General features: G+C 40.8%; 2 protein-coding genes across 2 annotated transcripts; one reads left to right on the plus strand and one right to left on the minus strand.

Annotated features, from left to right (window-relative positions):
* Positions 1–682: 682 nt before the first annotated feature.
* On the minus strand, positions 683–9,548 carry idua (alpha-L-iduronidase). Its single transcript, XM_041042119.1, has 15 exons — positions 9,209–9,548; positions 8,638–8,778; positions 8,391–8,473; positions 8,093–8,200; positions 7,867–7,962; positions 7,511–7,713; positions 6,870–7,049; positions 6,526–6,742; positions 6,093–6,302; positions 5,847–5,968; positions 5,490–5,615; positions 5,049–5,125; positions 4,739–4,839; positions 4,471–4,587; positions 683–2,363 (listed from the first exon to the last, which is right to left on the minus strand). Exons 1-14 carry the CDS (start codon positions 9,343–9,345, stop codon positions 4,487–4,489), a joined length of 1,902 nt encoding a protein of 633 aa, XP_040898053.1. The 5' UTR covers positions 9,346–9,548; the 3' UTR covers positions 683–2,363; positions 4,471–4,486.
* LOC121184409 (purpurin-like) lies at positions 2,299–3,785 on the plus strand. Its single transcript, XM_041042049.1, has 5 exons — positions 2,299–2,412; positions 2,815–2,951; positions 3,073–3,185; positions 3,301–3,513; positions 3,775–3,785. The coding sequence occupies exons 1-5, from the start codon at positions 2,299–2,301 to the stop codon at positions 3,783–3,785; spliced, it is 588 nt and encodes a 195-aa protein (XP_040897983.1).
* Positions 9,549–9,607: the final 59 nt, after the last annotated feature.

Genomic DNA, 9,607 nt, shown 5'->3' on the forward strand with positions numbered 1-9,607 from the left:
AAATAGGTGCAGAGATGTCATAGAAACAATCTCTACATACTAATGAAAGTTTGTGAGCATATGACAAATGTTAATGGCTAAATGCTGAATTTGGACATGGAATTATTGTGAAACCATTAGATACAGCCATAAATCCACTGTTTAATTTCTTGTCGACATTAATACCGACAAGAATACTGACCAGTTTGACAGTGTTTTCTATGGAAAGTGCTGTTTTTTTGTTTAGTTAAAAAGAAAAAACATCAGCATTCATGTTGCTGAAGACCCAATAAACACAAATCCTATGGATATGGTGCAAAGAAGAAAAAAATAAGGAGCTTCCAAATACTGTAGTACAGTATGTTCTCTGTCTATCACCTGCTCATATCCTCTCGTTATGCAACGTACCATGTTCATACCCATCAGCCGGTGACCTGAGATGGCCTGAGCCAGGACATTATTAACCTGAGCTCACCTCCATTTAAGCAGGTGTGTGTCTACAACAGGATCATTTAAACGTAGCTTTTGTTTTCAGATCAGAGATGCAGAGTTAATACTGTTGACATGTGTCAGGTTGATAGTTTTGATCATGCCGAACGGCCCGGGATGTCAAAGCACAGAGGACATACCTAGTATCTTCAGGACAAGTTATTATTAGAACAACAACAGTACCACAGCCAACTAAAAATACAGCGAGACTTACTGGCATGCTTCTCCTCTTTACTTAGCCCTCACCTACTGCAATACAAAACAAAAGTTCACCATGATACAGATAACAGAAATTTTAAAAAATAGTTGCATTGCTCAACAGCATGGGTTAATGAGAAAATTCAAATAATGAGTAAGAAATTTTTAAAAAATTAAAACCTGTAAAATTAAAGTATAAAGGATTGCTCTAAAGCAGTTCTATGAAATGTGGTTTGGCAAATGACAGAAAACATGATAGTGATAACACAGAGTAAAAAATTATTCGTAAAAGCAGCAAATGCTGCGGCATAGTGGAAAGTAATAGATCTCAGCTTTACACCTGTGAAATAGTGCATTTTCAGACTTTGGTATCTTTCTGCACTTTGATGTTGCTGAAGCGCTGTAAATGTTTTTTAACACACTTCAGCTGTTTCCTATATGACATGTTTTGCCCCGGATTACGGGTTGAAGCTGAAGCAGCACTTACAGATAAGATGACAGCGCGTTACTTAACCGAGCGAGTAACAGCAGACAGGAACACCTGAGCCTCTGCTCACATAACATGAAAGGAGTTCAATGCTCAAACGCTCCTTTTTCTTCCGTTTCACATCCTTTGTCTTTGATGCTCTACAAAATACTATCTCTCAATGTGGAATTGAGGACTTAAACCTTTTTGATCTTTTACTCTTTTACATCCAAATAAAAAGTTTTTTTCTACAGTAATCAACAAGAAAACCTTATATACTCAAGGCCCACTCACAGCCACTCTCCTATTTAACAGTGCTGGGCATTCAAGTCCAAATCTGTGAATGTAATGAAGCATAAAAACAGAACAAGAAAAACTTTTTTGGCCACTCAAAAACTTTACAATTTGTTCTTGGGAATAGTATCCCAGCAGAGATTTGGAAACATTTTGCCTGAAGATAAACAAAAAGAAAAACAGAAAAAAGAAGGCTGGTATCAGAGACACTTTAAGTACAGAAAACAAACCCCAGAATCATAATAAATCCTTATATCTCACAGCGTTTCATTCATCCTATAGTCACATTTTTCTACCAACTCAACAAATCTGTACTATTAACACTTTGTCCTATTTTAAGTTTCCATGTGACCTTAGAGCCCAAAATACATCTGTTTGCTCATGTAAAAACCTGGACTGTGGACGTGTGACTTGAGGATCAGGGCACCTCTCTGCCCCCCCGGGGCATCTGCTATTATGTATCCTATTATGTAGCTCTGAAAACAATTACATAAAGCCTATACACTGCTGAATGCAAGGGTTCATCAGCTTACATCGGGGGATTTTGTTAACAGGATTAACAGTAGATTTAAACTCTGCATTTAGGTTCAAGAAGTGAAAATAATCAGTGAGCCCGTCTGTACGACAGGTATAAAAGACTGACGCTCCATCTTCTCACCACATCTCAGACACTGCTACAGCTCTGCACTGAAAACCTCCTGCTGCTTCATTCTACACTTCAGGTAAGGAGATGCAGCATTGTGGGGACCAGCTGAACAGAGTGGCTAGAGTGATATTTTGCTTTAGCTGTGTGCAGCCTCTTCAAACAACTGTAAATTAAAAAATCTAAATCAAGAAAATTGACATTTGCTTTACTTGGGTTGTCGCGTAGGATGGACTTCCAAATCTTTGCCCTGGTGATGTTGTTTCTGGCCTGCGTGGAGCAGAGCCTGGCCTCCTGTGTGGTGGACAGTTTCACAGTCAAACAGGACTTCGACCCCAAAAGAGTGAGTACAGAAATTTCTCTTTTAGAAATACTTCATTCAGTAAGTCCATAAATAGAGAGACAGAGGAAAAACAGCTAGTAGTAGGACAAATTAAACTGGGAGAGAATGATCAACATCGTCCACATAAACCAGGACATCATTAGCATACAATGAAATGGCATCTTCATCATCAAAAAGCGATTTTGATGATGATATTGTGGTGGAAAGATTGTATTGACTGGGATGAACAAGAGTTCAAGTCAGAGAGCTTTAGTTGAAGATGGCATTCCTTCATCCATGTCTGAGAGACAAGCCAAAATCCGCACATTTGATAGGTATAGTTGGATACTGCCTACGTAGCAGAAATGTCTATTCAAATAATCTGTATATTCATCTTTCTGTTGTTTTTTCCTTTAATGACAGTATGCAGGAAAATGGTACGCTCTGCAGAAGAAAGATCCCGAGGGATTGTTCCTGCAGGACAACATCTCTGCTGAATACACTGTTGGAGATGATGGTGCCATGGTGGCCTCCTCCAGGGGCAGAGTCACTCTTTTTGGGTGGGTAACTGCCACTTTTAGAAATATCTTTAGTAGTAGTCTGAATGTGATATATTTAAAAAAGTAAAATCTTTACATCCTACTTGCAAATGTGACATTTGTTTTGTTACTTGGCATCCAGGTTCTGGGTTGTGTGCGCTGACATGGCTGCTCAGTACTCTGTGCCTGACCCTGGCACCCCAGGCAAGATGTTCATGAACTACCAGGGACTGGCCAGCTACCTGTCCAGCGGCGGTAAGCCTCCTCAGTTAAATACACACACACACACTCTCTCTAGGTCTCTCTCTAACAAACACACACACACACACACACACAATTGAGACTAACTTCTTGCTGCCTGCTCCTCCAGGTGACAACTACTGGGTCATTGACACAGACTATGACAACTATGCCATCACCTATGCCTGCCGCACCCAGAAGGAGGATGGAAGCTGTGAGGACGGCTACGCCCTGGTCTTCTCCCGCAACCCTCGCGGCCTCCCACCTGCCATCCAGAGAGTCGTCCGTCAAAAACAAGAGGAAATCTGCATGGCCGGAGAGTTCCAGCCTGTGCTGCAGTCCGGTATGTACTCAGTCTTTCACATACAGTTTAACAGATAGTGGATTACTGGCATTTGGAGGTTTTGGCTGATGCTCTAGTATCAAAAGGCCAGTTTGTACAATAAACAAAGACGTACACGTCTATGCCACTTTTGTATTGATACTAGTTCCCTAGATTTTCATTGTTTATATTTTAGTCTTTATATTCAGGGTAAATGTTTTAAGCTCTGTGTTACACGTGAACTCATCTAACACTCGGTTCTTCTTTCTCTATTCTTAACAGGAGCTTGCTAAACTGGTCCTAAGGTGGAGTTTGTTGAGCAGCCCTTCATTATACTGGACTGATCATCCTGCTCAAGATGAAGACAGAGATCCCCTCAAACATGCAAACAGGAGAGTAATGCTGTTGTGCTTATGATGTGCTAGGTTCCAACGCCATAGGAGAGAACTATGGGATAAATCCAATTCAATGCCCCATGAAAAAAACACATCAACTAACATAAAATCCAATGAAAACTATTACTGGTTGAGTGAATGTGACGAAAGAATCAACCGTGCAGTATTGTCACACCGATGAGTAACATCTGCACTGTGTAATCGTTCTGTATTGGTGACAATAAATTTTGTAAAGAAACTTGCTGTCGTCCTTGTGTTTGTAAAAACGACTGAGTAAGCAACCTAGCCTGGTGATCCAACTTTTACTTACCCAGATAACAAAAAAAAAAAACACACACCCATTCATATAAAAATCTGAGTTATTTTAAGTATAAAATATTGAATATAACAAATTTAAAAATGGATTACAAATAACAAAGGGTCTTTTTATAGGATTTTTACAATTACAAATAAATGTTTGCTGATAATGGGATTCAGCAAATGAAACAACACTTAATTAACCACAAATAGCCCAACAGGTATAATCAGCACACTGATTTCTATAAAAATCTATCTCCATTGTACAAAATTATATGAATACTACCAGACTTGGTCCTGGTCTAGTCCTCCTCTGAATACTTCTCTGGCAGCGAGTACTGTCCAGGTCTTCCCCAGTAGTCCACAGCTCGAACTCTGTACAGACCGCAAACTTTTTGGTCCACTACAGAACACAACAGGGTATATGGTATTATTTCTATGACTGGGTGTCACTAAACCAAAATATGGTTTGAATGATGAAGAACATTTTGCTTTGCTTCTCTGTGCCATCACTTATTATTCAACCCTTTAAGGAACTGACTGTGAATTCTTACCAGGTGAGTAAACATATGCAGTAAAAATGGTGTCCTGTTTATTGACCCTGCTGAATTTCTCATGGTCTGTGGAGAATTCAACTTCAAATGTCTTGATGCATCTGCAAAATACAAAGAAAAGAGAATGAATTCATGAACGAGTGAATACTTAATGTCATTTGTATTGCATGTACATATTCACTGCATTTCAACAGAATGATACAGGGATTAAATCTACTGTACTGCTGCACATAGGAATAAGACTTCTAAATAAGAAGTATGTACACAAAAATACACAAAATAAAAGAAATAATCAATTGTGTGTACCTACTTTGAATCAACACAGTGATCAGACCAGACAATCAGGACTTGGCCTTTGGTGATCCCGATGAAGCGTAATCCATTAACCTGATTAAAAATCAAATAATATATAAATATATATAAAATCATATAAAGCCTGGTCCCATACACGTCTTTTTCTATTGGCTGTTTGCTGTTTACATCCGTCAAGCTTTTCCATCACAACACAGGCTCTGAGTTATGTTCAGGATACAACTGTCTTCAAATTTCAATTAAATCATTTTCTCTCTTTGCAAAGTTCAGTGACTGGAACAAATTTTGTCTTATTTGCACTGACGCAGAAAACTAACCTCAGCTGCACTGAGTGACAAATACTGACACAGGAGGCACAAGGTAGGATTCAACAGATGTACAAACAATGAGACCAATCAGAGTCGTTTCAAATTAACAGTTTTTGTGTGTCGGTGATGACCTGGTCTGGCGCGGCCTTGGGCTGGGCACAAACGTGGATGAGGAGAATGGAGGGCACAGACAGTTTGGCTTTTAGAATCAGAGCGTCCCCAGCAGGAACTTCCCAGGGTCCCTCAACATGGGGGTCCTGACATAATGACACAATGTCAGTGGGTCAAAGCATGTCTCACACACTTTATAGAGAAGGAGAAGGTCAAGTAGATGTCGTAGTAGTAGTTTAATGAGGGCAAACAATATACTGTTTCAGTATTTACTCTATTTAATGCACGTACAATAGTCTATGTACACTGTGTAAGCAGTTTTATGGCTTGATAGAAACATTGGTTTCTTCTTCTTCTACAGTGTGCCTCCTGTTTACCTCCACACTCCTGAGGTGTCTGAACTGTTCTGCTGTGGGGTAGTCTGGGCTGCCCATGCTCTGCCACACCTGGTACGGGTTGGTTATACTGTTGTCCATGCGATATGTGACATACACAAGACCTGGAGACAGATAACAGACAGGACAGGTTGGACCACTCACCTGCAGACATAGGATTTCAGATATTAGGTAAATGTTTTGATGTAAAACAACACTAAACATTAACATTAAATTAGTTGAACCCACCCTTTTGTGCAGTCAGTCCTTTTAGTGAGATGGTGACATCATCTGTGTTGGTGGAGGTGCTGTTGTCATCACTGTTGTAGACCAGCACTGCTGCCTGCCAACTGTCTGAGCCGCCCGGCATCAAGGGCTTGTGACTGCTGGCGAGAACTCCCACTGTGCTGCTGTTGCTTCCTGCTAAGTTGCGAACCTGAGCCAGGACCTGGGTCTCTCCTTAAGGTTGAATCACATATAGGAGAGATAACGGGGCCATTAACACAGGACTGGGATGGACCAAAAGCAACATCCTGGAGACCTGAGATTTACTTGCACAGGGGCTAGTTTAGAAAATCTTTTCATTTATGACTTACATCTATCACACCTCAATCATACATTTATACTGAGACCCACATAAAACCCCGAAGGGTCACCTGTTCCAGAGTAAAGAGACTGTCACCTAGCAAAGCCATCAGGCCCATGACGGTAAGGACAGGCTTCCTGATGAGCTGGACATGAGGCGACTTGGTGTTGTTGATCTGGAAGCGTGCGGTCAGCGTGCGCTGGGTGAAGGGGTGTGGGTGGTAGCTGAGGAAGGCATTGTCATTGCTCAGCAGGGTGTAGTTGATGGTGCTGTTCGGGTCAGCCAGCAGCAAATCCTGGTGCTGGTGTATTACCTGTTGAAGGGAGCAGGACACAGGCGTGTTTTGCTAAACAAATGTTCATCTTTACCATCCAGTGTTCACATATGATTTTACAATCTAGGTGTTTTTCATGTTGCTCCTCTCCTTCCCTTCACCTCACCTTCACCACCATGGCAGCATAGGTCACATCAGCCCTCCACCCCTGAGGCTTGGACCAGCCCACCAGAGGATCCGCCTCATCATTGTACACAGGGAGGCTGCGGAACCGGGGGAAACGCTCCTGGATTTCCCCCACCGTCTGGATCTCCTGCTGGAGGATGGGCAATGAATAGCCTCCCCCCTGAAAGACAGAAACAGAAAGTCAGCATCTAAAAAAAGTCTAAAGAAGTTTTTAGAATTAATTCAGCCAATTTATGCATTTATATATGTAGTTTTACATCACTCAGGAGATTGTGCTAATATGATTTAAGCAGTTGTGTTATGTCAATAACATTGCTGTCCTTGTGCTTGTGCTCAAAAATGAATATATCAACTAGCCTTCACAACAATAAACATGACAAATTTCAATCATTCTGTGACACTTTTCATGACCTGGAGTTTTTAAGGGGTTTAAAGATCATTTGAACCTTTATTTTGAAAATTTTTTCATAGTTTTCGTACCAAAATTGCAAAAACAAAAATAACAATATTCAGCTGTGACTCTTTCATTTGACAGGCACACATCCAACACTCTTGAAAATGGCCGTCCCCATTTTCTGTTTGTTCTAGGTATACTCCGAGTCTGAGTGCAGAAAAATCCACCTTCTTGTGCAGGGCGATGAAGTCAATCCTGACCCCAGTCTCTCCAGTGAAGTAGTTGGTGCCATTGTAGCAGTGCTGCAGCATGGCCCAGCAGTACGGCGAGTGTGGGGAGGGGTGACAGGAGTCTCCCGGACCCCCAAACTTCAGGAGGTTGCTGGCAGCGCGCAGACCCTCTGAACAGGCGTCATAGTAGTTTAGAAACCCTAAAATTAAAGAACCAGAGAACAGTTCATGTGCACAGCATTGCCAGTGTCTGGTTTTTCTAACAGTATTCTGTCACTGTATGCTATAACTCTTTCCACTTTAAACATGACTGATTTAACACAAAAATGTCATGTCGAATGTTATGGCTTTACCCTGAATTGACACGGTGACATTATCAAAGTCATGGTTGTTGGGTTCATTCCATGTTTCAAAGTTCCACTGTGAAACACTTCCCAGGCCATACCTGCCTGTGAAACAACAGGGAACAATCGATATTTAACAAGGTTAAAATTATCCAAAAATGAACCATGATTACATGGTATGGAGAGCAAACACAATAAAATAATGACAAAACAATATCACTCAGGACTCACTCACCGATGTACCTCTTGGCTATGAGATAAACAAGATTTCTCCACTCGACCACTTGTGATTTGTCCTCAAAGTCAGTGAAGTAGTTAGAAACACTGCCCATAAGTTCAAAACCTGAAAACCAGAAGTGCAAGGACAAAAAAGAACTCTGCTTTGGATGCTTAATGAAAATATTTGGGTAAATTAACATTTCATCCAGTCTGCACCAACCTGGAACTGGAAGAAAACACAAAGACTAATTTGATTTATTTGGGATGAAGATGATTTTAAGTATGATGTGATACTTTCCAGCCTGGTACAATACCTGGTCGAAGTCCATTAATCCACAAGAGTTCTATCAGCTGGTCCAGTTTAGTGAAGTTGTACTGAGCTTGTCCTCCAATATCCCTACAACAACAAAATTAAACAACTGGAATTTATCATAAAAAATACTCATAAAATCAGCAACTGAAAATCAAACTTTATGTCATCTTCAAACAAGACAAATCTTAAATAATACTGCATGGCACACACACTCTAACTTAAGCAGTTCATGTTATTTGTTCACTTACTGTGCTGTGACCAGCTCCAACATCCAGTGTATCCTGACCTGCTGGATCCCTCCATGGGGGACTGAGCCCACGTAGGCCAGGTTCAGCTGCTGATCGATGCTCAGGTCAAACTGGTGGGACTGGGTGTGAGGGAGTGGGGGGCTGGACACAAAGAACAGCTTCTAGTTTCAAACTTTATGATGCGCCAGCAGCACAAAAATTGATTTATATATTTACAATATGTTTACAGCATACCAGCTCATGGATTTTATACTAAAGTGTAGCCCAGTCATGTGATTTGACATCTAGCTTTGCATTATGTTGCTACATGAGAAAATACATACCAATCTCCAATGAAAAAACTGACATTTAAAAAAAATGTCTTGGCTTTGTTAAAGATGTTGACTTGATGTAACATTATTCAATATCTTTATTGATCACAGAGGTTAACTGGTAGATTCGGTATAAAAATAAACCCACATTAATTTCTCCAATTAAATAAAATCTCAACTTTCACACTCTCTGCTATCTATTCTCCACCGTGTTTTCTGCAGGAGGAACTGGGAATAAAGACAATTAATGTTTGACCTACCAGAAACCGGTGCTTCTCCAGAAGTGTTTAAGATCTCCTACTGGTTTCCCCACATCTACTTGGATAACATACGAAGTCCCTGAAGTGTCGGCGACGTTAAGGAGTAAAGCTAAGACAGAGAAAGTGGCAAACTCCATGTATGCGACCAAGCATGGCAACTTTCTGCGTCGCGCTTACTTAAATGGCCATAAATAGGCCGTGAAATCATCAACGAGGGATCAGCTTAAGCCCAACATGTCCCACAACACTGTATGTGAAAAAATGAAAAACAAACCTCTAATATAACTCACTCCCACAAGACTAAAACATAACCAAACGAAGACATGTCCAATGCAGCGCAAAGCTGCAGTCGCAGTCAGCTGAGCGTGATGACGTTTATTACATGCGACACTGTTGTAG

This window comes from Toxotes jaculatrix, chromosome 7 (genome assembly GCF_017976425.1).
Source record: "Toxotes jaculatrix isolate fToxJac2 chromosome 7, fToxJac2.pri, whole genome shotgun sequence".
NCBI classification, from domain to species: Eukaryota; Metazoa; Chordata; class Actinopteri; family Toxotidae; genus Toxotes; species Toxotes jaculatrix.